The 27,512-nt window shown below is 34.4% G+C and overlaps 5 protein-coding genes, 4 long non-coding RNA genes and 17 other non-coding genes across 33 annotated transcripts; 21 read left to right on the forward strand and 5 right to left on the reverse strand.

Annotated features, from left to right (window-relative positions):
* Window positions 1–745: 745 nt before the first annotated feature.
* Window positions 746–1,986, reverse strand: AT1G56680 (Chitinase family protein). Of its 2 annotated transcripts, none has more exons than NM_001333794.1 (2): window positions 1,477–1,986; window positions 746–1,329 (listed from the first exon to the last, which is right to left on the reverse strand). In NM_001333794.1, the coding sequence occupies exons 1-2, from the start codon at window positions 1,982–1,984 to the stop codon at window positions 926–928; spliced, it is 912 nt and encodes a 303-aa protein (NP_001320281.1). In that variant the 5' UTR covers window positions 1,985–1,986; the 3' UTR covers window positions 746–925. The 2 variants fall into 2 exon arrangements, with proteins under 2 accessions (NP_001320281.1, NP_176061.1); NM_104545.3 differs by having other exon boundaries at window positions 761–1,329; window positions 1,477–1,939.
* Window positions 1,987–4,183: 2,197 nt separating this feature from the next.
* On the forward strand, window positions 4,184–6,546 carry AT1G56690 (Pentatricopeptide repeat (PPR) superfamily protein). The gene has a single exon (NM_104546.2). The coding sequence runs from the start codon at window positions 4,315–4,317 to the stop codon at window positions 6,427–6,429; it is 2,115 nt and encodes a 704-aa protein (NP_176062.1). The 5' UTR covers window positions 4,184–4,314; the 3' UTR covers window positions 6,430–6,546.
* On the forward strand, window positions 6,523–8,471 carry AT1G56700 (Peptidase C15, pyroglutamyl peptidase I-like protein). Of its 4 annotated transcripts, none has more exons than NM_104547.4 (5): window positions 6,523–6,893; window positions 7,233–7,504; window positions 7,590–7,694; window positions 7,771–7,818; window positions 7,896–8,471. In NM_104547.4, the coding sequence occupies exons 2-5, from the start codon at window positions 7,241–7,243 to the stop codon at window positions 8,136–8,138; spliced, it is 660 nt and encodes a 219-aa protein (NP_564721.1). In that variant the 5' UTR covers window positions 6,523–6,893; window positions 7,233–7,240; the 3' UTR covers window positions 8,139–8,471. The 4 variants fall into 4 exon arrangements, with proteins under 4 accessions (NP_564721.1, NP_001077730.1, NP_001319258.1 ...); NM_001084261.1 differs by having other exon boundaries at window positions 6,674–6,893; window positions 7,284–7,504; NM_001333795.1 differs by having other exon boundaries at window positions 6,838–6,869.
* Window positions 8,226–10,472, reverse strand: AT1G56710 (Pectin lyase-like superfamily protein). Its single transcript, NM_104548.3, has 5 exons — window positions 10,088–10,472; window positions 9,804–10,013; window positions 9,505–9,712; window positions 9,338–9,419; window positions 8,226–9,175 (listed from the first exon to the last, which is right to left on the reverse strand). The coding sequence occupies exons 1-5, from the start codon at window positions 10,418–10,420 to the stop codon at window positions 8,704–8,706; spliced, it is 1,305 nt and encodes a 434-aa protein (NP_176064.1). The 5' UTR covers window positions 10,421–10,472; the 3' UTR covers window positions 8,226–8,703.
* A 2,064-nt stretch (window positions 10,473–12,536) lies between these two features.
* Window positions 12,537–13,155, forward strand: AT1G08133. The gene is made up of 2 exons (NR_139378.1): window positions 12,537–12,623; window positions 12,916–13,155. It is a non-coding gene; the product is annotated as an other RNA (long non-coding RNA).
* Window positions 12,808–13,155, reverse strand: AT1G08137. Its single transcript, NR_139379.1, has one exon. It is a non-coding gene; the product is annotated as an other RNA (long non-coding RNA).
* Window positions 13,156–13,841: 686 nt separating this feature from the next.
* Window positions 13,842–16,967, reverse strand: AT1G56720 (Protein kinase superfamily protein). Of its 4 annotated transcripts, none has more exons than NM_001333796.1 (9): window positions 16,572–16,967; window positions 16,371–16,444; window positions 15,420–16,063; window positions 15,241–15,345; window positions 15,040–15,162; window positions 14,797–14,967; window positions 14,590–14,719; window positions 14,307–14,519; window positions 13,842–14,226 (listed from the first exon to the last, which is right to left on the reverse strand). In NM_001333796.1, exons 3-9 carry the CDS (start codon window positions 16,055–16,057, stop codon window positions 14,128–14,130), a joined length of 1,479 nt encoding a protein of 492 aa, NP_001321311.1. In that variant the 5' UTR covers window positions 16,058–16,063; window positions 16,371–16,444; window positions 16,572–16,967; the 3' UTR covers window positions 13,842–14,127. The 4 variants fall into 4 exon arrangements, with proteins under 4 accessions (NP_001321311.1, NP_001077731.1, NP_974041.1 ...); NM_202312.2 differs by having other exon boundaries at window positions 13,918–14,226; window positions 15,420–16,068; window positions 16,572–16,866; NM_001084262.2 differs by having other exon boundaries at window positions 16,371–16,582.
* A 750-nt stretch (window positions 16,968–17,717) lies between these two features.
* AT1G08143 lies at window positions 17,718–17,965 on the forward strand. The gene has a single exon (NR_139380.1). It is a non-coding gene; the product is annotated as an other RNA (long non-coding RNA).
* A 630-nt stretch (window positions 17,966–18,595) lies between these two features.
* Window positions 18,596–18,912, reverse strand: AT1G08147. The gene has a single exon (NR_139381.1). It is a non-coding gene; the product is annotated as an other RNA (long non-coding RNA).
* Window positions 18,913–19,284: 372 nt separating this feature from the next.
* AT1G56730 lies at window positions 19,285–19,366 on the forward strand. The gene has a single exon. It is a non-coding gene; the product is annotated as a tRNA-Ser (tRNA).
* Window positions 19,367–19,619: 253 nt separating this feature from the next.
* AT1G56740 lies at window positions 19,620–19,704 on the forward strand. The gene is given in 2 exon segments: window positions 19,620–19,657; window positions 19,669–19,704. It is a non-coding gene; the product is annotated as a tRNA-Tyr (tRNA).
* Window positions 19,705–20,049: 345 nt separating this feature from the next.
* AT1G56750 lies at window positions 20,050–20,134 on the forward strand. The gene is given in 2 exon segments: window positions 20,050–20,087; window positions 20,099–20,134. It is a non-coding gene; the product is annotated as a tRNA-Tyr (tRNA).
* A 659-nt stretch (window positions 20,135–20,793) lies between these two features.
* AT1G56760 lies at window positions 20,794–20,875 on the forward strand. Its single transcript has one exon. It is a non-coding gene; the product is annotated as a tRNA-Ser (tRNA).
* A 253-nt stretch (window positions 20,876–21,128) lies between these two features.
* Window positions 21,129–21,213, forward strand: AT1G56770. Its single transcript is given in 2 exon segments — window positions 21,129–21,166; window positions 21,178–21,213. It is a non-coding gene; the product is annotated as a tRNA-Tyr (tRNA).
* A 345-nt stretch (window positions 21,214–21,558) lies between these two features.
* Window positions 21,559–21,643, forward strand: AT1G56780. The gene is given in 2 exon segments: window positions 21,559–21,596; window positions 21,608–21,643. It is a non-coding gene; the product is annotated as a tRNA-Tyr (tRNA).
* A 659-nt stretch (window positions 21,644–22,302) lies between these two features.
* Window positions 22,303–22,384, forward strand: AT1G56790. The gene has a single exon. It is a non-coding gene; the product is annotated as a tRNA-Ser (tRNA).
* A 253-nt stretch (window positions 22,385–22,637) lies between these two features.
* Window positions 22,638–22,722, forward strand: AT1G56800. The gene is given in 2 exon segments: window positions 22,638–22,675; window positions 22,687–22,722. It is a non-coding gene; the product is annotated as a tRNA-Tyr (tRNA).
* A 345-nt stretch (window positions 22,723–23,067) lies between these two features.
* Window positions 23,068–23,152, forward strand: AT1G56810. The gene is given in 2 exon segments: window positions 23,068–23,105; window positions 23,117–23,152. It is a non-coding gene; the product is annotated as a tRNA-Tyr (tRNA).
* A 659-nt stretch (window positions 23,153–23,811) lies between these two features.
* On the forward strand, window positions 23,812–23,893 carry AT1G56820. Its single transcript has one exon. It is a non-coding gene; the product is annotated as a tRNA-Ser (tRNA).
* Window positions 23,894–24,146: 253 nt separating this feature from the next.
* On the forward strand, window positions 24,147–24,231 carry AT1G56830. The gene is given in 2 exon segments: window positions 24,147–24,184; window positions 24,196–24,231. It is a non-coding gene; the product is annotated as a tRNA-Tyr (tRNA).
* A 345-nt stretch (window positions 24,232–24,576) lies between these two features.
* AT1G56840 lies at window positions 24,577–24,661 on the forward strand. Its single transcript is given in 2 exon segments — window positions 24,577–24,614; window positions 24,626–24,661. It is a non-coding gene; the product is annotated as a tRNA-Tyr (tRNA).
* Window positions 24,662–25,320: 659 nt separating this feature from the next.
* On the forward strand, window positions 25,321–25,402 carry AT1G56850. The gene has a single exon. It is a non-coding gene; the product is annotated as a tRNA-Ser (tRNA).
* Window positions 25,403–25,655: 253 nt separating this feature from the next.
* On the forward strand, window positions 25,656–25,740 carry AT1G56860. The gene is given in 2 exon segments: window positions 25,656–25,693; window positions 25,705–25,740. It is a non-coding gene; the product is annotated as a tRNA-Tyr (tRNA).
* Window positions 25,741–26,106: 366 nt separating this feature from the next.
* Window positions 26,107–26,191, forward strand: AT1G56870. The gene is given in 2 exon segments: window positions 26,107–26,144; window positions 26,156–26,191. It is a non-coding gene; the product is annotated as a tRNA-Tyr (tRNA).
* Window positions 26,192–26,849: 658 nt separating this feature from the next.
* Window positions 26,850–26,931, forward strand: AT1G56880. Its single transcript has one exon. It is a non-coding gene; the product is annotated as a tRNA-Ser (tRNA).
* A 253-nt stretch (window positions 26,932–27,184) lies between these two features.
* AT1G56890 lies at window positions 27,185–27,269 on the forward strand. The gene is given in 2 exon segments: window positions 27,185–27,222; window positions 27,234–27,269. It is a non-coding gene; the product is annotated as a tRNA-Tyr (tRNA).
* Window positions 27,270–27,512: the final 243 nt, after the last annotated feature.

Genomic DNA, 27,512 nt, shown 5'->3' on the forward strand with positions numbered 1-27,512 from the left:
TTGCAAGCAATATTTGAATCTTATCCAACATTTTGCCTCGTAAGCTATAACTTGGCCTTAGTCATGTCTTGAACTCCTATCAAGCTTCTCATCTTACTAAGATTGATATGTGCCAAAGTTTTAGTTAAGATTTATGTGTTTAGTTAAAAACTGTTACTTACACCTACAAACCAACTCTACGTCATTAAACACGTGTTAGCTGACTCATCAGCCCATTAATTACGATATTGAAATAACACTAAATATCAAGTTTGAGTATGTGTTGGAATTTACTCTACAAATTTTTTCAGGTCAAAAATACACTCTGTAAATTGTACAAAATACCATATTCCCCCTCTAGACAAGGGAACCCGAAAGTTCAGTCTAGAACTCGCAGAAGGCTGCTTATCGAGGAAAGACAATTGAGGCCCATTATAAACCCTGAGAGAGAAAGTCTATAAGAGATCCGAAGTGAATTCAAATTCGAACGTTCTTGGCTTCTTGCATTGATTATCAAATCAAAATCGACACATTTGTTAGTCGTTTATTATTGTTTTGTATTCCAAAAATCAAAATATTTTGGACACTTAGATTATTATATTATTACTATGTATTTAAATTGTGGGTATGTTTGGATACAAGTTTGGGTTTGAGTTTGGATTCGATTTAGATTCAATCGGGTTTTGGACGGGTGATCGGATTCGGATATTATGCCCACCCTAGCCTGGTTGCCTTCCATATATCCGTTGGCACATGTATCACAGTATCAATACTTGTAGCCATTATTTTATTTTTTTCCATTTGTGATATTATTACATATTATATTCTCACCTGATGACTTTTAATCTTTAAAACTGGAAACACCACAATCGAAACCTTTAATTATTGGAAACATTACAATCGACAACTTAAATTAAGTTAAACGTACTATCACATGGAATGCCTTTTAGCAATATAGATCTTTACCAGGATTCACCCCAAACCACTTGCAGATCTCCAAGTATTGGTTAATCCTGTTCTGCATAGCCTCAGCATTCCAACTCATACCACCACACTCTATGCCATTGATCCTCATCGTGGTCGCTCCAAATCCTAGTCTTAGTGATGGACCAACTTCGGTCTTCCAAAACCACATTGCAAATTTGAAAGCCACTTCCGGACTACGAGCCACCATATCTGGATCTTTCAATAGAGGGAGGCCAAGGTACTTTCCCGCCTCACCATAGAACTCGTTCCATTTGATTGACTGCAAGAGACCGCGACCATAGTACTTCTTTCCCGATTGACAAGGGTATGTCTTGCTTGACGAGCAATATGTCTCACTCGTTACTTCTTCTTTGTAACAAAAATCTGTACATGAAAAAAATGGATTAGTCCAATGGCATTGGCTCAGCTACTCGAATGTGTCACATTAATTAATTAAGATAACACAATTTCTTAACATTATTATACATTTAAGAAAAAATAAATTAATGGTTAGTATAGTAACTAACTTACTTCCAGATTCGTAAGAGAACTGAGCCAATATGGCCGCAATCTCGCGTTTAGCTACCGTTCCCTTGTAGCCTTCGAAAGATTTGACTGCTGTGATGAAAGCCTCACGGGTGTAGAAACCTTTTCCCGTGCAATTACTTCCGACTTTACGCATGAGTCTGTGGAATAATGCAGGTGTAACAATGCTTTCGATCTTCCCGCGTGGGCCATCATTGAGTCTGTAAGAGCTGGAACTCTTAGAAAGTTGGCAAGGGCCGCTGAGGCACCAAAAGCCGCAGTGCTCTACATTGGTGCCGCAGTAACCCGTATGGCTACAACACTCGTTAATGCCAGGACAACCAATGGTGAGGCAGTTCTGAGAGGTAGCGGTCTGGGCGATGACGACTAAGGTGAAGAGGAAAATGATGAGAGAGTTTTTCTGAATCTTGTTTTGTGTTGCCATATTTTCTATATTTGAAGGAAGGGGGTGAAGAGATGATGATGGTTTGTGAACGTATTTGTAGTGAAACATTGGTCAGTTTGAAGTAGATTTGGTCAAATATGTAATTAGTCTTAATTTACTATTACTATAGTCTATAGTCCTTTAATTAAACACGTATAGAATTTTTTTGAACAAATTTGAAAATACAATTTAAAATACTTGGTTTCATTGTGCTATTTGATGGAGACCAGAGAGGCAACAGTAGATATTCATTGTTAACAAAAAATGTAAGACTCTAGGATACTATGCCAACTGACACCTTCACCGAGACTACGAGCATGGACAGTCGTCTCTGTTATGTGACGATCCAGAGCATCTTTTTCGAAAAGAAAAACTAAACAATCGTTAACAATATTCATTGTAGAGAAACATCTTACTAATAAGATTCACTATTTAAAACTATACAGTGTGCGCAACAAACGATTATTTGAATTTTTATTCTTGATAATATAATTAACCAGTTCTAAAATTATTTATCCAAAAAAAAGAGTAGTATTTCCTCCTTACTACTTGTGTCTGCCCATGTCTCTACCCCCAATCTCAGATCCAGCTCTCATATCTAAAAATGTATCTAAGGGATACCAAATCTCAATACAAAGTCACATCCCGATGTACCTTGTTGACCCAAAAAGTCTAAAATGTCTAACTAGTTGGCCCTAAAATATCATACTATCGTCACATGCATTGCAAAATACATATATGTAAAGTACTTGCCCAGACAGTCACATTTGCTTACTATTATCCTTTCATTTTTTTAAGGACTGTTTTATTTAATAACTACGTAAATAATTTATAATCCAATAAATTGATGTTTAAAAAAGTATATTCGCCTCATGATTTTTTTTTATGTTTAAAATTTACTTGAAATTTGTAAAAATAGATTCAATTGATTTTAATTTAATTAATGAATGACTATGATAATACTTTTTAGTCTCGTTTTATAAGATTTTTTTATGTATCGTTCCAATTTTAATACTGAAAAGATGGATTTTGAGCAAGTCGTTAAAGAATCTTGGGTGAATGTTGCTAAGGTCAAACTCACACAAAGCAGAAGTTTGAGGTATCAAAAGTTGATGGTCAGAAAAGAGTTGTTGTCCCAAAAGATGTGTTTATGGATGCAAAGCCTCTATGGGAAGATTTTTTAATTGGGCAGTTTGTCAATGCAAACCCTCCACAAGTGGAGAAAATTCACATGATAGTGAACAAGATTTGAAAATCGAGAGATAAATCATCTTTGATAGACGTATTTGTTGTCGATGACACGACAGTTAAATTCAGAATGAGAAATGAGACATTGCGAAGAAGAGTGTTGAACCGTGGCATGTGGAACATCATGAATGTCCAAATGCTAATATCGCAATGGACCACGTTTACTGAAGAGGCTCAACCAGCAATAAATGGTTCCCAAATGTAGTATTGTAACTTACCTCCAGCTCCGTAAGAGAAGTTAGCTAATATGGCCGTGATCTCGCGGTTAACTACCATTCCTTTGTAGTCTCCTAAACATTTGACTACAGTGACAAAAACCTCACGTATGTTGAAGATGTAGCAACGCTCTCGCTTTTACCACACGAGCCATCATTGAAGTTGTAAGAGCTGAAACTCTTAGGAAGTTTGCAAGGGCCGTTTAGCCACCAAAACCCACATGTTGTTTGAAAATCTTTTTTTTTTTTTGAATATCTCTTTCTATATGAGAATTCTTTATAAATCTACTGTCTTATGAAGAGAAGAAAAATTTCAACATAATTCATTTATATGATATTGATTGTGATTTATTATGAACAAACTTTTTATGTTCCATTATGAATTTAACATGTTTTTAAATTTTGTTATTTCGTTCCAAAAATTATATAGCTTTTGGCTGAACAAATCCTTCAAAAATACAAGGCTACAATATTTAACGGTTTTTGTCTTTCACCAAACGGATAATGGAATAACAATGTTGGATTTAGAAAGAACAGTTTGAAATAATAGAATTTCACTTGATTACTCAAAACTATTACTTTAGAAGATAAACCATTTGTCGTTGTTGTTGTGATGATCTCTGAAAAATCAAAACAATTCGAATTTTATTTTATTTTTTTCATTTAAAGACATAGTACGACGCCATTAAAAGATTCTCCATATTTGATCTACATTAAAGACGAATCAGTAACCGGTTAATTAAATTGATCCAATTTATTAACTTGATTTTTCCATTAAAGCTGAATAAATAATTTCAATTATTATAAATTCTAAAAACCCTTATACAAACGCTCTGCCCAAAATTGTCAGCTTTAGAGCTTTCGCGCCTCATTTTATGTCATGATTATTATCTTTAAACCACATTTGAATCACTCTCATTAGAATCAGTTTGATTAATGAAGCGTTTAAAGCTAATCTTACGCAGAACTTACTTGACAAGCACTGGAGTGAATTGCAGTTTTGAGATCTCACGTCTCTCACGAATCGGGAAAATCAATGAAGCACGAAAGTTTTTCGATTCGTTACAGTTTAAAGCAATCGGTTCATGGAACTCAATTGTATCTGGGTATTTCTCAAACGGGTTACCGAAAGAAGCACGCCAACTGTTCGACGAAATGTCTGAGAGAAATGTAGTTTCCTGGAACGGGTTGGTTTCAGGGTATATTAAGAATAGGATGATTGTAGAAGCTAGGAATGTGTTTGAGCTAATGCCTGAGAGGAATGTTGTGTCGTGGACCGCGATGGTTAAAGGTTACATGCAAGAAGGTATGGTTGGTGAAGCGGAGTCGCTGTTTTGGAGAATGCCTGAGAGGAATGAGGTTTCTTGGACTGTGATGTTTGGTGGTTTGATTGATGATGGACGTATTGATAAAGCAAGGAAGTTGTATGATATGATGCCTGTTAAAGATGTTGTAGCGAGTACTAATATGATTGGTGGGTTGTGTAGAGAAGGAAGAGTTGATGAGGCAAGGTTGATTTTTGATGAGATGAGGGAGAGGAATGTTGTTACTTGGACTACGATGATTACTGGATACAGGCAGAATAATCGAGTGGATGTTGCTAGGAAGTTGTTTGAAGTGATGCCGGAGAAGACTGAAGTTTCGTGGACTTCTATGCTTTTGGGGTATACTTTGAGTGGGAGAATTGAGGATGCTGAGGAGTTTTTTGAGGTGATGCCGATGAAGCCGGTTATTGCGTGTAATGCTATGATTGTTGGGTTTGGTGAGGTAGGAGAGATATCGAAAGCTAGGAGGGTTTTTGATCTAATGGAGGATAGGGATAATGCGACTTGGCGAGGAATGATTAAAGCTTATGAAAGAAAAGGTTTTGAATTGGAGGCTCTTGATTTGTTTGCTCAAATGCAGAAACAAGGAGTTAGACCGAGTTTTCCGTCTTTGATCAGTATTCTTTCGGTTTGTGCCACTTTAGCAAGTCTACAATATGGTAGACAGGTCCATGCTCATTTGGTGAGATGTCAGTTTGATGATGATGTCTATGTTGCCTCTGTTTTGATGACCATGTATGTCAAATGTGGTGAGCTTGTAAAAGCAAAGCTAGTATTCGACAGGTTTTCCTCAAAGGACATTATCATGTGGAATTCAATCATTTCTGGCTATGCGTCGCATGGTCTAGGAGAGGAAGCTCTTAAGATTTTTCACGAGATGCCATCATCTGGTACCATGCCAAACAAAGTGACCTTAATTGCAATTCTGACAGCATGTAGCTATGCTGGAAAACTCGAGGAAGGGCTTGAGATATTTGAATCAATGGAATCAAAGTTTTGCGTGACTCCAACGGTTGAGCATTATTCTTGCACGGTGGATATGCTTGGGCGTGCAGGACAGGTAGATAAGGCAATGGAGTTGATCGAAAGTATGACTATTAAGCCAGATGCTACAGTTTGGGGTGCTCTGTTAGGAGCGTGTAAAACTCACTCACGATTGGATTTAGCTGAAGTTGCTGCAAAGAAACTTTTCGAGAATGAACCAGATAACGCTGGTACATACGTTTTGCTATCGAGCATAAATGCATCTCGATCCAAGTGGGGGGATGTTGCAGTAGTAAGAAAAAACATGAGGACAAACAATGTAAGTAAATTCCCTGGTTGTAGTTGGATTGAGGTAGGGAAGAAAGTGCACATGTTCACTCGCGGAGGTATCAAAAACCATCCCGAGCAAGCGATGATACTAATGATGTTGGAGAAAACAGATGGATTATTAAGAGAAGCTGGTTATAGTCCTGATTGCAGCCATGTCTTACACGATGTAGACGAGGAAGAGAAAGTTGATAGTTTAAGCCGTCACAGTGAAAGACTCGCGGTAGCTTATGGACTCTTAAAGCTACCCGAAGGAGTACCTATTCGAGTCATGAAGAACCTTAGAGTCTGTGGAGATTGTCATGCCGCCATTAAACTCATTTCTAAAGTCACAGAAAGAGAGATCATTCTAAGAGATGCAAACAGATTCCATCATTTCAACAATGGAGAGTGTTCTTGTAGAGACTACTGGTGAGAATGGTCTATTTCTATTGGTTTATTTCGGTTCAACTTCTATTGGTTTAGTTTGAGATGTCTGTATTATTATATTGTTTTATAAGAAGAGAATGTTTCACACATATCAATGCACCACTCAATTATCATCTTAACATTATTCGTTTTAATAATTGAATCATTGATGATGATTTGTTGTTATTATCTCTTTGAGAAGTGACCTACCACTTTTGTTATATGGAATAAAAGAATACAAAACATATGTACCTCTTGTCTTAATGTCTTGTTTTGTGATTTATCAAACTTCCGTCCAAAGTGGAACATGATTAAAGTTAGGTTTCAATTGATTGGATAAGGACAAAGACTGGTTGTTGTGTCACATTTCCTCTCTCTCTCAGATTTTACAGGCAAATCGATTTCACTCGAAGACTGGTTGTTGTGTAATTGTGTTCGTCGTCTCAGGTTTTCAATATCTGTCTCTTTGAGGTAAAAGTTTCGATTTTTACGTTTCTTGATCATCTTATTGAACTGGGTTTGATCTAAAGTTAGGTTTTTTTAGAATTTTTAATTTTTGATCTTTTTATCGTCTGGGTTCGTACGGAAATAGAAAAAAGCTGCAAACTTTGTTCTTAATGTTGATAAAGTTATTAACTTTATGTTAAACTTGTTGAGATCTGGATTCGTTTTTGTCATTTGAGTATAGAGTGTTGTCTGATTGTTCTAAATCTGGCTGGTGTTTTAGATTGTTAATAGGATAGAGTCACTGTGACACTGTCAGTGTCCTGTAATCTAATATATCTGACAGAAACAGCTTTTTGTTTTCAGTTGTATTGATGGGTTCTGAAGGACCAACGGGTGTGACGATTCATATCACAGGGTTCAAGAAGTTCCATGGAGTAGCTGAGAATCCTACAGAGAAAATGGCTAACAATTTGAAAGAATATTTGGCTAAGAATTGTGTTTCGAAAGATGTGAATCTTGGAAGTTGTACTGTGCTTGAGACTGCTGGTCAAGGAGCTCTTGCTTCTCTCTATCAGTTGCTACAATCCGCGGTTAACACAAAAGAGTCAGAGTCGTTGACCGGAAAAACCATATGGGTTAGTTAGTTAGTTAAGCCAAGTGATTTCTGATTTGATTCTATATGATGAAGTTTCTCTGAAGTTATTGTGATGTCTCTTTTAGGTTCACTTTGGAGTTAATAGTGGCGCTACAAAATTTGCAATTGAGCAACAAGCTGTGAATGAAGCGACTTTTCGTTGTCCTGATGAATTGGGTTGGAAACCTCAGGTTTTTGTTCACTCCCCTTTGGTTGTTTTTGTTTGATAAGTTGTTTAGTTCCATGAAACATTCTTGTGGTCTGCAGAATTTGCCAATTGTTCCCTCTGATGGTCCAATCTCAACTGTAAGAAAGGTATGTTGACTTTGTCTCCTGATTCTGCAGAGTTGGCCATTCTTGTTTTTGTGTTGAATCTTGTTTATGATTTGCAGACTAATCTTCCTGTTGAAGAGATAACAAAGGCGTTGGAGAAGAATGGCTTTGAAGTGATAACATCAGATGATGCAGGTCGATTTGTGTGTAACTATGTCTATTACCATTCTCTGAGATTTGCAGAGCAGAATAAGACCAGATCACTCTTTGTTCACGTTCCTCTTTTCGTTGCCGTGGATGAAGAAACCCAAATGAGATTCACTGTTTCTCTGCTGGAGGTACTCGCTTCTATTTGCAAGTAATGTTATCCCAAATGTGGCTATTCTTATTCATGAAATGTGCATCATGGACCGATTGTCTCCCCACGGGAAAAATTCGCTTATCAATAAATGGAATATAAGTTCACTTCTCTACTATCTCCTCTTCATATATGCATCATTGCATTCAAGTTTCATAAACTAGATTCATTTTCTTCTTCAAAAGTGGTATCAAATGAAAAATGATATATGCCTACTTGCCAGTGGTGCCAATGCAATGAGATTTGGAAATATGCAATCTTTCTGCTCAAAGTACTAATCATTTTGAGGAAAATTCAATGTATGAATCTGATTTAAGGGTCTTCTTCTGTTTCTCAAAGTACTTTTTATTTATTTATGTTACAAACTAGATTGACTTCTTTGAGCCTATCACAACTGTATATAGTGTGCATCCTAAAAAATTACATACTTTTAGGGTAATGTCTAACCTTTAGACTAAGTTCTTCGATACTCTTTACTGATATTGAAGCTACCCTCACATTTTTGTGTTCATACTTGGTTCTGAATCTGAATACAAGTTGGTGAACTGCGATGAACATATCTTTTTCTGTTAGAAGTCCGGAGGTGCATCGAGTAGACAATAAACAGGTGGTACTGTAATCTTCATGCTTCCATACGCGTTCCAGCAGAACGGGTTTTCCAAATGCTGGCCTTTGGAAGGAAACAGATCGACTTCCGTGAGTGTGAGGTTAGTACAGGGGACAGAGTCGCTGCAACCAAAATGTATGGGTGGGCTTCTCAGGTCGTAAGTCCCTTTGATATTTGCATAGAGAACATCGCTTATAATGACTGCGCTGGTTTGGTTAGCACAGTTATTGGTTTGACAGTAGTACTGGTCTATCATTATAGGGTTACGAACGTTGACCATCAAAATGTTACTGAACACAATTCTTGAAACCGAGCCTGACCCTCCTTGCCATGTCTTGATCCGAACACCGTTGTCTGAGTTCCATATGGTTGAGTTTGTCACTGTTATGTTCGAGACATAGGCCTGCGAGTTGTGGACTCCGAGGCTACCTATGCTGCAACATTACCCATAGGTTCGTTGTTCACACTTCAAACCAAAAAAACAAAACTTTCTGAGAAACAGAGCCTTAAAGGCTGGGAATCTAAAGCCTCCTCTATAAGAGAGGCGCATAGAGTTTGGCAGATGGAAATATTAATGCAAGTTATGAATGTGATACCTAATCCCATGGCTTGGACCGCACGTAACATTCTTAATATCGACATTAAAGCAGCCGGCTCCGATAGAAATACAATCATCTCCTGTTATAACCAAATAAGTAACATAAAACTGATTGGAATCAATGAAATTTTACTATTAAGCAACTGCGAAAACGGGAAAACATACCGTTGGAAATCATGGAATTGCGAATCTGAACATTGTGTGTATTCTCAATATGGATCCCATCAGTGTTAGGACTAGAAGCTGGTGCCTTGATTATCACGGAATCAACCACGACGTCACTGCAGTTGTCAAACCTTACATGAAACTGAGCGCTGTTCATGAAGTTAATCCCTTGGATTCTTACTTTTGAGCTCTGAAATAACCTAATCGCCTGATATCGAATCAAAATGACATTTTTAGCAAATGTAATTCACTAATTTTTTCATAACAAGAAAAAGTGTGATTCTGAGGCGATGGCTTACTACTGGACTGTCACAAGGACCGGTTTGAGTCGTTCCGTTAAGGCCCTTGTGTGGTTTGCAAGGAAGATTCCACCATTTCTGACCACGGCCGTTGATAACACCAGAGCCTTGAATTGATAATCCATTAACTCTGTAAAACATCATCCACTGCCTCTGGTAGTTCGATGGCCATGACCTCGGTCCATCGGGCGATACAATGAACCCGTCGATCTATAAGGAAGAAAATTTCCGTACATGAAAAACTATATACAGAACATTAAAGTATGATTATGAAATTAGCTTACTTGTAGTACAAGATTTGTTCTGCAAGGACCATTGAAGGTGGTTGGCTTAACCAAGAAACAGAAAGTGTAAGGGACAAGAAGCAGGGCTGACTTAGGCCCTGTACTCATACATGCAGCGTCCCATGCCATTTTGAATGCTGACGTGTCGTCGGTCGAGCAATCGCCGATGGCTCCAAATGAAGTCACGTCGAAGACGGTTGGCGCAATATTGTCGTTATCATTGTAAGCCGGATTTGGAGCCGGTGATGGACTTAAATATATGCTTTGAGCAATTCGAATCGTTGAGAATAAGATCAAGAAAAATGTATAGAAGAGTGAATTAGGTAATGACATTTTTTGTGAATGTCTTAGGAGATGAAGAATGATGAGCTATATACATGTGTATATATATACATCAGTGGTGAAGGTATACAAAGAGAATAAACTATAAAAAGAGTAATGGACATCATTATCCTATTCCTATGTATGTATGTGGTAGACTTTAGGGTTTCATAGGTTTAGCCAAATCGTCTTACACGCGAGGAATGAAGAGGTAATGCTATCTTTTGGACTAGTAATCTTATTATATAAAGTATGGTTTTCAAAGTTGCTAACTCATAGGATCGTGCCACGTGTCAAGTCAAACGATCAGATGTTTACATGTGTCATTTAAAATTTAACTTTTTTATTTTTTAAAAAGAATAGAAAATCTTAAAAAGTAAACAAATTTACATATACTAATTTATATGTCTATATATTTATAAACAATTAACATTTATTCAATAAAAGGAAAATTAACAAATTTGTCTTTAACTCATGTAATCATAAGTGAAAATAGAACATTTTGAGAAAAATAGCTTAGCTTATAGGATTTACCTTTTCAATTATTTTCATTTATTAATTTTAACTCATTTAATATTTGCATGATGTTAAAATTAACTTACAAGATTACGGCATATATAAAATTATATTTTCAACAATGTTTGGTTTCTAAATATTTTTGTGGATTTCTGTTTTTCTATTAATTATTAGCTCTAGGCGTTTGGGTATTCGGGTTGGGTATTTCGGGTTTGGGTTTTCGAGTTTAGAAGTTTAGGACCCGTTCGGGTAATTTAAGATTTCGGGTCGGGTTCGGGTTCGGGTTCGAGTTTATTTATATATTGAAATATCAAATTGTGTGTGCAAATCTATTAAATTACTTGAAAATTTCAAAAATTCCCAAAACAACACGAGTAGTTTTGCTCGAATATATCTAAAAATACACAAAAATAACTAAAATATCAAAAAAGTCCTAATATTTTTTATGTATAAGTATATATTAGTTATACTTATACTTATATTTGAGATATGTTTGGATATCTATTCGGGTTCGGGTTCGAGTTTTTCGGGTTTTCAAGTTTAGACCCGTTCGAATATTTGAAAATTTCGGATACACCCGCCTAAATAGGCGGGCCTTATCTAGTAAGGATATATATCTTGAGGCTAGCGATAAAAAAGGGTTTTTGAGGTTAGAGATACATTCTTGTACTAAACATAGATTCTACAATAATCTACTTTAGGGGTTTATAGGTAATAGGTTAGCCAAATCTCACATGCGATGAATTAAGAGGTCTCATACTCACATAAAAAATAGAGCCTAAAAATGAAATATTGGAACTATATATAGTATCTTTAGACTAGCAAGTAGCGGTAAAAAGGGATGTTGAGATTAGAGATAAATTCTTAGGAAACATATCTTCTACGATATCACTATTAAAATATTCGAACTAAGACTTCTTATTTTCTGAAAAGAAACTGAGATAGTTTATTGACTGAGTTGAGCCAGGATATATTATGCATGGTTTTGTTTTCATCGGTGATATATATGACGTTTTATGCATCATCTATCTATATATGTAGATCTATATTTTACATTCATAAGATAGATTACCTAAGTGGTCTCAACACACAAGTGTTAGCAGTTTTTATTTTTATTTTGATTATATTAGTTCATACATGAAATATCATTAATTACTTTCAAGCTAAATTTGGTAACCATGGTTGTTGCTATTTTATTAGGTATAGCGTCATCGTGTAAAGTAACATTTGTCTACCAAATGAAAATATACCGTGCATCATGTCAACATATATTAATTTCATATCATATAAAATAATATGTTATATAAAATAATATGTTATCGAATAAATTGATATCTTTTATTTTTTGCTAATAGTAAGTGAAATAAACGAATTTACATTACTTCGGCGTTAATTTGTTACCTGATGCCAATGTTATTTCGCAAGAGAAAAGACTATTTATGTCCTTTTTTGATAAGGGTGCAACTTGCAAATTACTTCCTTAATTTTGGTTGTCTACTTTTTATTACAATATTTTCCAGCCCTTAATTTTATTAGTATTTTTAAAGAGTTCAACAACATGAAAATGACGGATTAGCAAAATAGCCGAAGTAACTTGGTTTTGTGAATTTGTGAAATGTGGTCACAACTCACAAGTATTGGACAATTTTTTTGTTTGTATAAGGCTCTTCAGTCCCAACCCCTAAAAACCTATGATAAGTATGTTAGCTTCACTTTTCTCTTAATTTCAACTTGTCTTATAGGTGTGGTCGAGTCCACCTTTTCCCATTCTTCCGCCTCTGAAGTCCAAAAGTGTGGCTAAGCAAATTGATTTTTGATTCTATTTAATTTCCAATTCCATTTATATCCGGTTTTTCATTTCCGCTTTGTGCCCGGACAAGGCCCGGTTCCTTTTCCACCATCAGTCGGTTTTCATAGACGGTGGCTGGTTTCAATATTTTCTTTTTGTGTCGTGTTTCTCCGGTATTGATTTTATTCACCGGAATCAGAGTCCAAGTGGCAGAGGATGATGGAAAAGCATATCACTTTCTTGTGCAACACTTGGCATTGTTATACTCCAATATCTCTCGATACGTTTTGGGTAGAGATAACTCTTTTTTTACCTTGTGATGGTATCGACGGGCCTTATGGGCTTTCAGTGATGTTTGTTAACTATGTGTATTTGTTATGGTATGAATTTAAAAAAAAAAAAACATACGAGGAAAAACGGAATTTTGAAGAGAATTTGGGAGTTTTTAGTCTAATATTACTTTTATTTTTTTTAAATGTACATTCATTATTTTGATAGAGTATTTGATCACAATAAACTCTATAGAAAAAAACTCATAAATACTCAAATCAGTACAAATTTTAAGTCTTCAAGATTAAAACATTATTATTAAATAAAACTTCACTTGAAAATTGAAACCATATGATCTTCTACTTGACGAAGGTTACTTGTTAATTTGTTCACACAAATCAAACAAAATTTCATCAGAAGCATTTGATACTCCATCGATAATATTGTCCTTTCACGAGACTTTTGGTGAATCTGACACTGAATCCAAGTTTTGAACATGCAATCATTAGACTGGTACAGGAAATGGACTTTACAACACCCGAGATGGCCATATTATGAGTGTTTTATAAACTTCAAAATAAATATGAGATTAATGATTAAAATGAACAAATATACAATATATTATTTACACCAATAAGAGCTAATTTCTTTATATCTTACATCTCTTTCTCAAATTATGAAATATTGGATTTGTTATTTACAACAACTTGGCATGTCTAAGGATTTTTCGATGAGAGTTTGTTATTCTCAATGATTTTGCACGTTCAACATAAAAATACTAGTCTCCATCGATGCTAGTGTTATTGGGATTTTAGTCTTCTCATTGACTAGTGTTGATTGTTACTGTTATATTTTGGTTAGTGAGCTAATTTGCTTTCAGTGGTTTCTATGTTACTTTGTTGTTGTATGGTATGTGGTAGAGATCTGAACAGCTGATGCAATAGTACTGTACACACCAATATATTATTTTGATGTAGGAGCTCTAAACACAAATCCAGTTCATATGTACAAACAATCCTCTATGGTCTCTACTCATCTCAATTCAAAACCAAAAAAAAACAAACAAACAGAAAATGCATAAGAACAAGTTCAAAGAATAGCTCATAATCATGAAACGCGTTGAAAGCTTACGCAGATTGATAAATTATTGTCTCTTGCTCTGTGATCTTGAAACTGGAGTACTCATGTCAGTGTCTGAGTTTATCTCCATACTCCCTTCTCGCGTTCTAGAACGCCTTCGGTCCTGAAAGAAACATAATTCCAGTTATAACCATCACCTGTTATGGTCTATGTTTGGTTTTATCAGCTCTTTAGAACACTAACCTCTCTTGGAATGGGGTATTCTTCAGACTCAAGCATACGTACAACTTGGCTCATCTTCGGCCGCTTATCCGAATCTGGATCAACACATCTTAGAGCCGTCAAAAGAGCTCGTTTCAGTGACCTTGTTGGTGGCTTCACTTCTATGTTTGGATCCACTACTTCCTCTGATCGTCTTGTCCCAACCATCATCTTCAACCAGTCCACTAGATTCACCTACAATAATCTCGTGTTGGTCCGCGAACCGCGATGAAACTAATTAAACTAAATGAAAATAGTTGATTACCTCATGAGCAGGACGTCCGTAATCCACAGGGTCTCGTCCTGTGATTGCTTCTAAGAGAACAACACCAAAGCTGTAGACATCACTCTTTTCATTTAACAACCCTGAGTTTGCATATTCAGGAGCAACGTACCTACAAAACGTCCACAAAAGCATTTAGATTTAATACTAAAGACTTCTTGATTATTTTTCAGTTTATAAGCCTCTGACCCAAATGTTCCCATCACTCGAGTTGTCACATGGCTTTTTCCAGCACCAAGCAACTTAGCAAGGCCAAAATCTGAAACCTTTGCGTTGAATTCGTCATTGATCAGAATGTTGCTTGACTTGATGTCTCTATGCACTACTTTTGGCTCAATTGCTTCATGCAGATATGCAAGACTACACAGAGGAATAATGATCAGTATGTGAGAAGAAGAACTTAATAAAAAGGAAATTACATTGTTTGCTTACGCTTTTGATGTGCCGATCAGAACCTTCATCCTTGCTTCCCAAGTTAGATATCCATGTTGTCTCATTGCTCCATGAAGCCATTGTTCTAAGTTTCCATTATTCACATATTCGTAAACCAATATCCTAGTAGCAATTCACATTGATCTTTTAGTATTAGTAACTCACAAATTTGGTTCCTAAGTTGGAATTTTTTTCACCAACCTGTGTGTGCCTTCAATGCAGTAACCAAGAAGCCGAACCAAGTTCTTGTGCCGCACATGACCGATAGCATCAACCTCGACTCGAAACTCTTTCTCAGCTTGTCCCCTATAAAATCTATCAATCAACCAAAACTCAAACCATAAAAAGGTATGAAAATCTTTTTACAATCCGATACTCACAACTGGTTAAGAATCTTTTTAACTGCAACAGGAGTTCCATTCATTAACTCTCCTCTGTAGACAACACCGTAACCGCCTTCACCTATAACATTCTCTTTAGAGAATCTGTTAGTTGCTGTTTCAAGATCTCTCAAAGTAAACCAGTGTCCCCAACCAAGGTGAGATTCAGGCAAACCAGACAATGGAGATGGAGTTGCAATATTATACAATGATGAAGAAGCAGAAACTTCTTCAGCAGAGTCAGAATGTTTATCTATGATCTCTAAATGATGAAACGACCCTGACCGGCCACTACTACTTCTCTTCTTCCTCATATCCAAATGAACCATGACTTTTTCTGAGTCTTTGTTATTTTTGTCCTGAATTGTTAGAAGAATGCCTTCACCAGGAGCAAAGTTACTAGCTGAGACATGCTCAACTCTCACTTCTCTGATCTCTTTGGAGACCACCGGAGGAGTTTGGATAACCGGAAGACCGGTTTTCGATCTTCTTGATTTCTTTTTCGAAGTAAGACAACACGAAAGAACAGAGAGGATAGCTATGATGAGCAATGCAACAGCTATACCAATTACTTCCCACACCTTAAGTCCAAACACATGGCTCTCTCTAGATAGCTGGCTTTTCAAGTCACCTCCCATTTCTTCCTAAACTTTACAAATAAATCTCCAAAATCAGGTTGATATAAACAGAGTCCAAGTTGATACATGAAAATGCAATGAGCTTAATGATAGAGTCTCGAATTTGTTTTGTGGTCCCAAGTTTATCCACATTGAAATTTACTCATAGAAAGACAAAAATTTCCCAGGAAAACACACTAGAGGACAACTGAAGTAGCTAAAATCAAGGACATAATAAAGAACACAAGCAATAATGTTGGTCTTAAAATAAATATAAACAGACAACACATACAGAGTAAGTACCAAAGCAGATGAGAATTTAATGTTTAATTACCTGATCTTGATATTTTAGATCTTTGAAGAACTAACACCCATTTACAAATCTTGAAGAAGAAAGAATTCCAGATCCTAGAACCAAATTTGAGAGAAGTGAGAAAAACACTAAATAAAATTTCAGGAGAAAGAATGTAATGAAGCAAATCCAAGATGCAAGAAAATCAAGAAAATGAACAGCTCAGACAAAGAGACAAGAGACCTTTCTTTGGCCCTCTTCTTAAGGCAAGTGTCAATGTGGAAGGAAGATAACGAAAGAACTGTGGAGAGATCTAAGCTTGTAAGGAGCTGTCATGTAACTACAACAACTACACTAAAACTGTAATAAAACATATTCAAATAAACACTCTGGCCCAGCCAGTGAATAGATAATTTAAGAGAATTTATTAAGTTTTGGGTTTAATATGAGTAAGAGAAGGAAATCGACAAAAAGGGAGAAAACTTTGAAATGTGGGGAGTGAGATCTGGTGGAAGGTAATAAGAGAAGAAGAAGAGATAGAGTTATCAAGTGTTAGGTAGTGAAAGGTTTTTTAAGTGTTTTTATTTGTTTTCTTTAATTTTTATGGTGAGAGAGACAAAGGAGAGATGTCTTGCCTTGCATTACAATTAGTCAATTACATTATTCAGAACATCATGGGAATGTGTAAGGTTCACATGTGAGGACGATGATGATGTTTTAGTTACCAGAAGTAACTGTCAGGTTTATTGCACTGCATGGTCAAAAAAAGAAAACATAACAGCAGAATAAAGTGTAGTGAATAATTAGTAAAGACGAGTCTTAAATAGAGAATTATATTATTCTTAGAAAGATGAAAATTGCAAATCAAATTCTAGTATATTTTTTTTTTAACTGTGCTCCAAAATTTTGCACAGGAACATGTATAGACGATCGAAAACCAAAATTTTGCATGACAGGTTTTGCCCCAAAAAAAAAAAAAAAAGTTAATCACTAGAAGGTGGAGAGTATTAAATAGTTGTGACATTGTGAATTTCATCCAACGAGGACCTTACAAGCCTCGAGAGAAATTACCATCGATAGAGCCATAGAGGTTTCCTAATACATAGCAAATGTTGTAGAAATATTTTTGGTTTCAAAACACAAGTTATAAAATTTGTATCTCTAAATCACCCAAGTGCAAGCGCAACCGTTATAGTAATTTAGAAATCGATCCCACCAGGAATAAAGATTGCAACACTAAATATGCGAGCTTCAAACTAATATAGAGAAAATGCAAGAAGTAAAATAAGATAAAAGCATTAAACTATGAGTTTTATTATCATGAAAATGAATTTAACAATCATGCAATGAAGTAAGACGTTTAACCAGAACATGAAACTCACAAATATGACTAATTCCACTTCCGTGACACTAACAACTTCACAAATAATCTAATTATGTTTGTCTATATGATCAATGAGCATTAATAACAAGTCTATTTTCACAAACGCCTTCCAGATATGAAAGCTCATATCAAAAGAAGAGGTTGGATCTAAATCAACTTTTAGAGTAGAGAAGTTTCCGGATCGACACATAACAGATCTGGGTCTGATCATGGACTTTGGATCGTGAGAATGTCCCTCTACACCCAGGTCCTGCCCTTGACACATACATATAACATATAGGTATTGGGCCTCTAATTTCGTGGCCCATTTTGTCTAAAATATTAATAGTGTCTTAAGAGTATCTTAAAAATAAATGAAAGAATTTAAGCCCATTTTAGTAAAAATAAAATAGCATTTTGTTTCATTGTGAATTTTTTTTTTTTATAACCCACAATTAGCAAAATATAGAAAATTTAACAGTTTAAAAAGCCTCCCCGAAAAATGACAAGACCGACACTGGCATCAAATTGATACATTTTCAGTTAACCGGCCATAACTCTTTAACCACAGCTCGGATTAACCCACAATGACCTCCACTGAAAAGCTAACTCAAGTTTCTATTGACTTTCGTAAGGACCTTCGAGGAAACAAATCCCAAGGGTACACCTTCATCCGAGTCTGGGACTGTTTTTTGATGATTATTATCTTTAAAGAAATAGTATCCAAATGTATGTCCTTTTTTATTTTGTCCTGGAATAACTTACAAAAACATACAAAACACACGAAAAGACACACAAAAACACTATAGAACTTCTAAAATGGAAGAAAACTCACTTGGACTCTAAATAGACAAAACATAAGGAAAATACCAATAAAATACGATAAAAAATGATATTAAAAACCGTGATAAAGCGGTAAATATAGAGTATATCAGCAAGTTCGACACATGCCACTATGCCAGCTTACTAAGATATGGCGTCAAGGGTTTGTACAAGACTAATAAGCACGTCAATGCCTGATAGCTCGTAAGATATAGAAAGTAAAACACCTACAAATGCCTTTTCGTAAGAAGGTGTAAGAAATCTAGTGGAAACACTAAAAGAGGCAACCCTGGTTCTCGGAAAACAGACGCAAGATCCTTCATGTTTGTTTATCGTGACCAAGATGTATTTTGAAGATTTCCAATCAGGCCCGGCCCAAGTGGGTAGGGTAGAGGTGCTTAGGTTTAAAGCTCATCAATATGGTGTTTATTTTCAAGGGTAGTGAAATACCCTTTCCCACTCTGTTGCACGATTTGTTTGGCTTTATTTTCAAGAATATAAACAATCATAAGCACAATCTCAATATTACATGCATAAATATATCATCAAAGTTGCTCTTTAGAAATAATTTATTTTTTGAATTGAGAAAATTTTATAAAAATTCAAAAAAATCAAGACAGCCAAATAGGTTTATGGTTCTAATTTTTTTATTTTGTTCATAAACTGCATCATCCTTGGAATCTTCTACTTCTCACTCATGATCAAAATTTAGGATAGAGAATGGTATACGGTTTAGTCTATTTTGAAATAAAAGTTTAGTTTACAGAAAAAGTGGAAGTGGCGGAGTGGTTATCGGGCATGACTAGAAATCATGTGGGCTTTGCCCGCGCAGGTTCGAATCCTGCCGTTCACGTTTTTATTTTGAGTGTTGGTAAGTTTTTATAATTACTTATTGTGTTTTATGGATCGTCTTTGAATTTGAACGGTTTTTCATCATGTTACCGTTTTCAGTAAAATTTAGTATTGATAAAAAACCTCTAAAAAAAACAAAACAGCATGAAAGATATGAAGTCAACTTTCTTTCTACTCCTCTTCTTGAAAAGTTTAAATTTGATTAAAAAGCTTTTCTTGAATCATCAACATGCATAAAGTGTTATGATACAAAACCGACCTTAGCTCAGTTGGTAGAGCGGAGGACTGTAGTTGACGCAGATTATCCTTAGGTCATTGGTTCGAATCCGCTAGGTCGGATCATAAAAGTTTAAAGATTTTTTTTTTTCATTTCGTTTCAAAGTGATTAGAGAAGAGTATAACTACAAACTCGTTTTTCTATGAGAAATTGTTTTAGAGAATTGCATAGCTATTGACTGTATTATCAGAAATGAGTGGGAAATCTAGAAGTAATTTTCACTGTATTTTAAACCGTTCAAGGTTTACGAGATTTATGCAAGTATTTTTCTAATATAATGTTTTTATAAATTCAAACTTTGTTTTCAAATTTTTAATAGAGACTCACTATGAGTATGCTAACTTAATACAAATCATTGTGTTCATAGAATATTTAGATCAGTACACATGCATGAAATAGAATACAATCCGACCTTAGCTCAGTTGGTAGAGCGGAGGACTGTAGTAGACGCAGATTATCCTTAGGTCACTGGTTCGAATCCGGTAGGTCGGAATTTGCTCCCACATGAGAGCTTTTTATTTTTCTTTCGTTGTGACATTAAGGTTTTTAAATTTTATAATAAACGGTTATATGGTGGTCGACAATTAAACATACCAAAAAGTTTTGCTCGAATTCTTAAACGATCCGTATGTTTAGCTTTTTTCAATATTGATACGATGAAAAATGATTTAAAAGTGACTAAAAACTATGAGTTTTCTAATTTACTTTGGTCAAACAAACATTTAGTTTTAGAGTTTTAAAAAGAACAAAAAATGTATGCATAATTATATTCAAATGCTTGTGGGTTGTGCCTATAAGTTGTCAACGTTCATACAAGGGTGGTGAAATACCCTTTCCCACTCTGTTGCACGATTTGTTTGGCTTTATTTTCAAGAATATAAACAATCATAAGCACAATCTCAATATTACATGCATAAATATATCATCAAAGTTGCTCTTTAGAAATAATTTATTTTTTGAATTGAGAAAATTTTATAAAAATTCAAAAAAATCAAGACAGCCAAATAGGTTTATGGTTCTAATTTTTTTATTTTGTTCATAAACTGCATCATCCTTGGAATCTTCTACTTCTCACTCATGATCAAAATTTAGGATAGAGAATGGTATACGGTTTAGTCTATTTTGAAATAAAAGTTTAGTTTACAGAAAAAGTGGACGTGCCGGAGTGGTTATCGGGCATGACTAGAAATCATGTGGGCTTTGCCCGCGCAGGTTCGAATCCTGCCGTTCACGTTTTTATTTTGAGTGTTGGTAAGTTTTTATAATTACTTATTGTGTTTTATGGATCGTCTTTGAATTTGAACGGTTTTTCATCATGTTACCGTTTTCAGTAAACTTTAGTATTGATAAAAAACCTCTAAAAAAAACAAAACAGCATGAAAGATATGAAGTCAACTTTCTTTCTACTCCTCTTCTTGATAAGTTTAAATTTGATTAAAAAGCTTTTCTTGAATCATCAACATGCATAAAGTGTTATGATACAAAACCGACCTTAGCTCAGTTGGTAGAGCGGAGGACTGTAGTTGACGCAGATTATCCTTAGGTCATTGGTTCGAATCCGCTAGGTCGGATCATAAAAGTTTAAAGATTTTTTTTTTTCATTTCGTTTCAAAGTGATTAGAGAAGAGTATAACTACAAACTCGTTTTTCTATGAGAAATTGTTTTAGAGAATTGCATAGCTATTGACTGTATTATCAGAAATGAGTGGGAAATCTAGAAGTAATTTTCACTGTATTTTAAACCGTTCAAGGCTTACGAGATTTATGCAAGTATTTTTCTAATATAATGTTTTTATAAATTCAAACTTTATTTTCAAATTTTTAATAGAGACTCACTATGAGTATGCTAACTTAATACAAATCATTGTGTTCATAGAATATTTAGATCAGTACACATGCATGAAATAGAATACAATCCGACCTTAGCTCAGTTGGTAGAGCGGAGGACTGTAGTAGACGCAGATTATCCTTAGGTCACTGGTTCGAATCCGGTAGGTCGGAATTTGCTCCCACATGAGAGCTTTTTATTTTTCTTTCGTTGTGACATTAAGGTTTTTAAATTTTATAATAAACGGTTATATGGTGGTCGACAATTAAACATACCAAAAAGTTTTGCTCGAATTCTTAAACGATCCGTATGTTTAGCTTTTTTCAATATTGATACGATGAAAAATGATTTAAAAGTGACTAAAAACTATGAGTTTTCTAATTTTCTTTGGTCAAACAAACATTTAGTTTTAGAGTTTTAAAAAGAACAAAAAATGTATGCATAATTATATTCAAATGCTTGTGGGTTGTGCCTATAAGTTGTCAACGTTCATACAAGGGTGGTGAAATACCCTTTCCCACTCTGTTGCACGATTTGTTTGGCTTTATTTTCAAGAATATAAACAATCATAAGCACAATCTCAATATTACATGCATAAATATATCATCAAAGTTGCTCTTTAGAAATAATTTATTTTTTGAATTGAGAAAATTTTATAAAAATTCAAAAAAATCAAGACAGCCAAATAGGTTTATGGTTCTAATTTTTTTATTTTGTTCATAAACTGCATCATCCTTGGAATCTTCTACTTCTCACTCATGATCAAAATTTAGGATAGAGAATGGTATACGGTTTAGTCTATTTTGAAATAAAAGTTTAGTTTACAGAAAAAGTGGAAGTGGCGGAGTGGTTATCGGGCATGACTAGAAATCATGTGGGCTTTGCCCGCGCAGGTTCGAATCCTGCCGTTCACGTTTTTATTTTGAGTGTTGGTAAGTTTTTATAATTACTTATTGTGTTTTATGGATCGTCTTTGAATTTGAACGGTTTTTCATCATGTTACCGTTTTCAGTAAAATTTAGTATTGATAAAAAACCTCTAAAAAAAACAAAACAGCATGAAAGATATGAAGTCAACTTTCTTTCTACTCCTCTTCTTGAAAAGTTTAAATTTGATTAAAAAGCTTTTCTTGAATCATCAACATGCATAAAGTGTTATGATACAAAACCGACCTTAGCTCAGTTGGTAGAGCGGAGGACTGTAGTTGACGCAGATTATCCTTAGGTCATTGGTTCGAATCCGCTAGGTCGGATCATAAAAGTTTAAAGATTTTTTTTTTTCATTTCGTTTCAAAGTGATTAGAGAAGAGTATAACTACAAACTCGTTTTTCTATGAGAAATTGTTTTAGAGAATTGCATAGCTATTGACTGTATTATCAGAAATGAGTGGGAAATCTAGAAGTAATTTTCACTGTATTTTAAACCGTTCAAGGTTTACGAGATTTATGCAAGTATTTTTCTAATATAATGTTTTTATAAATTCAAACTTTGTTTTCAAATTTTTAATAGAGACTCACTATGAGTATGCTAACTTAATACAAATCATTGTGTTCATAGAATATTTAGATCAGTACACATGCATGAAATAGAATACAATCCGACCTTAGCTCAGTTGGTAGAGCGGAGGACTGTAGTAGACGCAGATTATCCTTAGGTCACTGGTTCGAATCCGGTAGGTCGGAATTTGCTCCCACATGAGAGCTTTTTATTTTTCTTTCGTTGTGACATTAAGGTTTTTAAATTTTATAATAAACGGTTATATGGTGGTCGACAATTAAACATACCAAAAAGTTTTGCTCGAATTCTTAAACGATCCGTATGTTTAGCTTTTTTCAATATTGATACGATGAAAAATGATTTAAAAGTGACTAAAAACTATGAGTTTTCTAATTTACTTTGGTCAAACAAACATTTAGTTTTAGAGTTTTAAAAAGAACAAAAAATGTATGCATAATTATATTCAAATGCTTGTGGGTTGTGCCTATAAGTTGTCAACGTTCATACAAGGGTGGTGAAATACCCTTTCCCACTCTGTTGCACGATTTGTTTGGCTTTATTTTCAAGAATATAAACAATCATAAGCACAATCTCAATATTACATGCATAAATATATCATCAAAGTTGCTCTTTAGAAATAATTTATTTTTTGAATTGAGAAAATTTTATAAAAATTCAAAAAAATCAAGACAGCCAAATAGGTTTATGGTTCTAATTTTTTTATTTTGTTCATAAACTGCATCATCCTTGGAATCTTCTACTTCTCACTCATGATCAAAATTTAGGATAGAGAATGGTATACGGTTTAGTCTATTTTGAAATAAAAGTTTAGTTTACAGAAAAAGTGGACGTGCCGGAGTGGTTATCGGGCATGACTAGAAATCATGTGGGCTTTGCCCGCGCAGGTTCGAATCCTGCCGTTCACGTTTTTATTTTGAGTGTTGGTAAGTTTTTATAATTACTTATTGTGTTTTATGGATCGTCTTTGAATTTGAACGGTTTTTCATCATGTTACCGTTTTCAGTAAACTTTAGTATTGATAAAAAACCTCTAAAAAAAACAAAACAGCATGAAAGATATGAAGTCAACTTTCTTTCTACTCCTCTTCTTGATAAGTTTAAATTTGATTAAAAAGCTTTTCTTGAATCATCAACATGCATAAAGTGTTATGATACAAAACCGACCTTAGCTCAGTTGGTAGAGCGGAGGACTGTAGTTGACGCAGATTATCCTTAGGTCATTGGTTCGAATCCGCTAGGTCGGATCATAAAAGTTTAAAGATTTTTTTTTTTCATTTCGTTTCAAAGTGATTAGAGAAGAGTATAACTACAAACTCGTTTTTCTATGAGAAATTGTTTTAGAGAATTGCATAGCTATTGACTGTATTATCAGAAATGAGTGGGAAATCTAGAAGTAATTTTCACTGTATTTTAAACCGTTCAAGGCTTACGAGATTTATGCAAGTATTTTTCTAATATAATGTTTTTATAAATTCAAACTTTATTTTCAAATTTTTAATAGAGACTCACTATGAGTATGCTAACTTAATACAAATCATTGTGTTCATAGAATATTTAGATCAGTACACATGCATGAAATAGAATACAATCCGACCTTAGCTCAGTTGGTAGAGCGGAGGACTGTAGTAGACGCAGATTATCCTTAGGTCACTGGTTCGAATCCGGTAGGTCGGAATTTGCTCCCACATGAGAGCTTTTTATTTTTCTTTCGTTGTGACATTAAGGTTTTTAAATTTTATAATAAACGGTTATATGGTGGTCGACAATTAAACATACCAAAAAGTTTTGCTCGAATTCTTAAACGATCCGTATGTTTAGCTTTTTTCAATATTGATACGATGAAAAATGATTTAAAAGTGACTAAAAACTATGAGTTTTCTAATTTTCTTTGGTCAAACAAACATTTAGTTTTAGAGTTTTAAAAAGAACAAAAAATGTATGCATAATTATATTCAAATGCTTGTGGGTTGTGCCTATAAGTTGTCAACGTTCATACAAGGGTGGTGAAATACCCTTTCCCACTCTGTTGCACGATTTGTTTGGCTTTATTTTCAAGAATATAAACAATCATAAGCACAATCTCAATATTACATGCATAAATATATCATCAAAGTTGCTCTTTAGAAATAATTTATTTTTTGAATTGAGAAAATTTTATAAAAATTCAAAAAAATCAAGACAGCCAAATAGGTTTATGGTTCTAATTTTTTTATTTTGTTCATAAACTGCATCATCCTTGGAATCTTCTACTTCTCACTCATGATCAAAATTTAGGATAGAGAATGGTATACGGTTTAGTCTATTTTGAAATAAAAGTTTAGTTTACAGAAAAGGTGGACGTGCCGGAGTGGTTATCGGGCATGACTAGAAATCATGTGGGTTTTGCCCGCGCAGGTTCGAATCCTGCCGTTCACGTTTTTATTTTGAGTGTTGGTAAGTTCTTATAATTACTTATTGTGTTTTATGGATCGTCTTTGAATTTGAACGGTTTTCCATCATGTTACCGTTTTCAGTAAAATTTAGTATTGATAAAAAACCTCTAAAAAAAACAAGATAGCATGAAAGATATGAAGTCAACTTTCTTTCTACTCCTCTTCTTGATAAGTTTAAATTTGATTAAAAAGCTCTTCTTGAATCATCAACATGCATAAAGTGTTATAATACAAAACCGACCTTAGCTCAGTTGGTAGAGCGGAGGACTGTAGTTGACGCAGATTATCCTTAGGTCACTGGTTCGAATCCGGTAGGTCGGATCATAAAAGTTTAAAGTTTTTTTTAGTTCATTTCGTTTCAAAGTGATTAGAGAAGAGTATAACTACAAACTCGTTTTTCTATGAGAATTTGTTTTAGAGAATTGCATAGCTACTGACTGTATTATCAGAAAAGAGTGGGAACTCTCGAAGTAATTTTCACTGTATTTTAAACCGTTCAAGGGTAAACCCTCATTTTCTTATATTTACGAGATTTATGCAAGTATTTTTCTAATATAATGTTTTTATAAATTCAAACTTTGTTTTCAAACTTTTAATAGAGAATCACTATGAGTATGCTAACTTAATACAAATCATTGTGTTCATAGAATATTTAGATCAGTACACATGCATGAAATAGAATACAATCCGACCTTAGCTCAGTTGGTAGAGCGGAGGACTGTAGTAGACGTAGATTATCCTTAGGTCACTGGTTCGAATCCGGTAGGTCGGAATTTGCTCCCACAGGAGAGCTTTTTATTTTTCTTTTGTTGTGACATTAAAGTTTTTAAAATTTTATAATAAACGGTTATATGGTGGTCGACAATTAAACATACCAAAAAGTTTAGCTCGAATTCTTCAACGATCCGTATGTTTATCTTTTTCAATATTGATACGATGAAAAATGATTTAAAAGTGACTAAAAACTATGAGTTTTCTAATTTTCTTTGGTCAAACAAACATTTAGTTTTAGAGTTTTAAAAATACAAAAAATGTATGCATAGTTATATTCAAATGCTTGTGGGTTGTGCCTATAAGTTGTCAACGTTCATACAAGGGTAGTGAAATACCCTTTCCCACTCTGTTGCACGATTTGTTTGGCTTTATTTTCAAGAATATAAACAATCATAAGCACAATCTCAATATTACATGCATAAATATATCATCAAAGTTGCTCTTTAGAAATAATTTATTTTTTGAATTGAGAAAATTTTATAAAAATTCAAAAAAATCAAGACAGCCAAATAGGTTTATGGTTCTAATTTTTTTATTTTGTTCATAAACTGCATCATCCTTGGAATCTTCTACTTCTCACTCATGATCAAAATTTAGGATAGAGAATGGTATACGGTTTAGTCTATTTTGAAATAAAAGTTTAGTTTACAGAAAAAGTGGACGTGCCGGAGTGGTTATCGGGCATGACTAGAAATCATGTGGGCTTTGCCCGCGCAGGTTCGAATCCTGCCGTTCACGTTTTTATTTTGAGTGTTGGTAAGTTTTTATAATTACTTATTGTGTTTTATGGATCGTCTTTGAATTTGAACGGTTTTTCATCATGTTACCGTTTTCAGTAAACTTTAGTATTGATAAAAAACCTCTAAAAAAAACAAAACAGCATGAAAGATATGAAGTCAACTTTCTTTCTACTCCTCTTCTTGATAAGTTTAAATTTGATTAAAAAGCTTTTCTTGAATCATCAACATGCATAAAGTGTTATGATACAAAACCGACCTTAGCTCAGTTGGTAGAGCGGAGGACTGTAGTTGACGCAGATTATCCTTAGGTCATTGGTTCGAATCCGCTAGGTCGGATCATAAAAGTTTAAAGATTTTTTTTTTTCATTTCGTTTCAAAGTGATTAGAGAAGAGTATAACTACAAACTCGTTTTTCTATGAGAAATTGTTTTAGAGAATTGCATAGCTATTGACTGTATTATCAGAAATGAGTGGGAAATCTAGAAGTAATTTTCACTGTATTTTAAACCGTTCAAGGCTTACGAGATTTATGCAAGTATTTTTCTAATATAATGTTTTTATAAATTCAAACTTTATTTT

Source organism: Arabidopsis thaliana (genome assembly GCF_000001735.4).
Source record: "Arabidopsis thaliana chromosome 1 sequence".
Lineage (NCBI taxonomy): Eukaryota > Viridiplantae > Streptophyta > Magnoliopsida > Brassicales > Brassicaceae > Arabidopsis > Arabidopsis thaliana.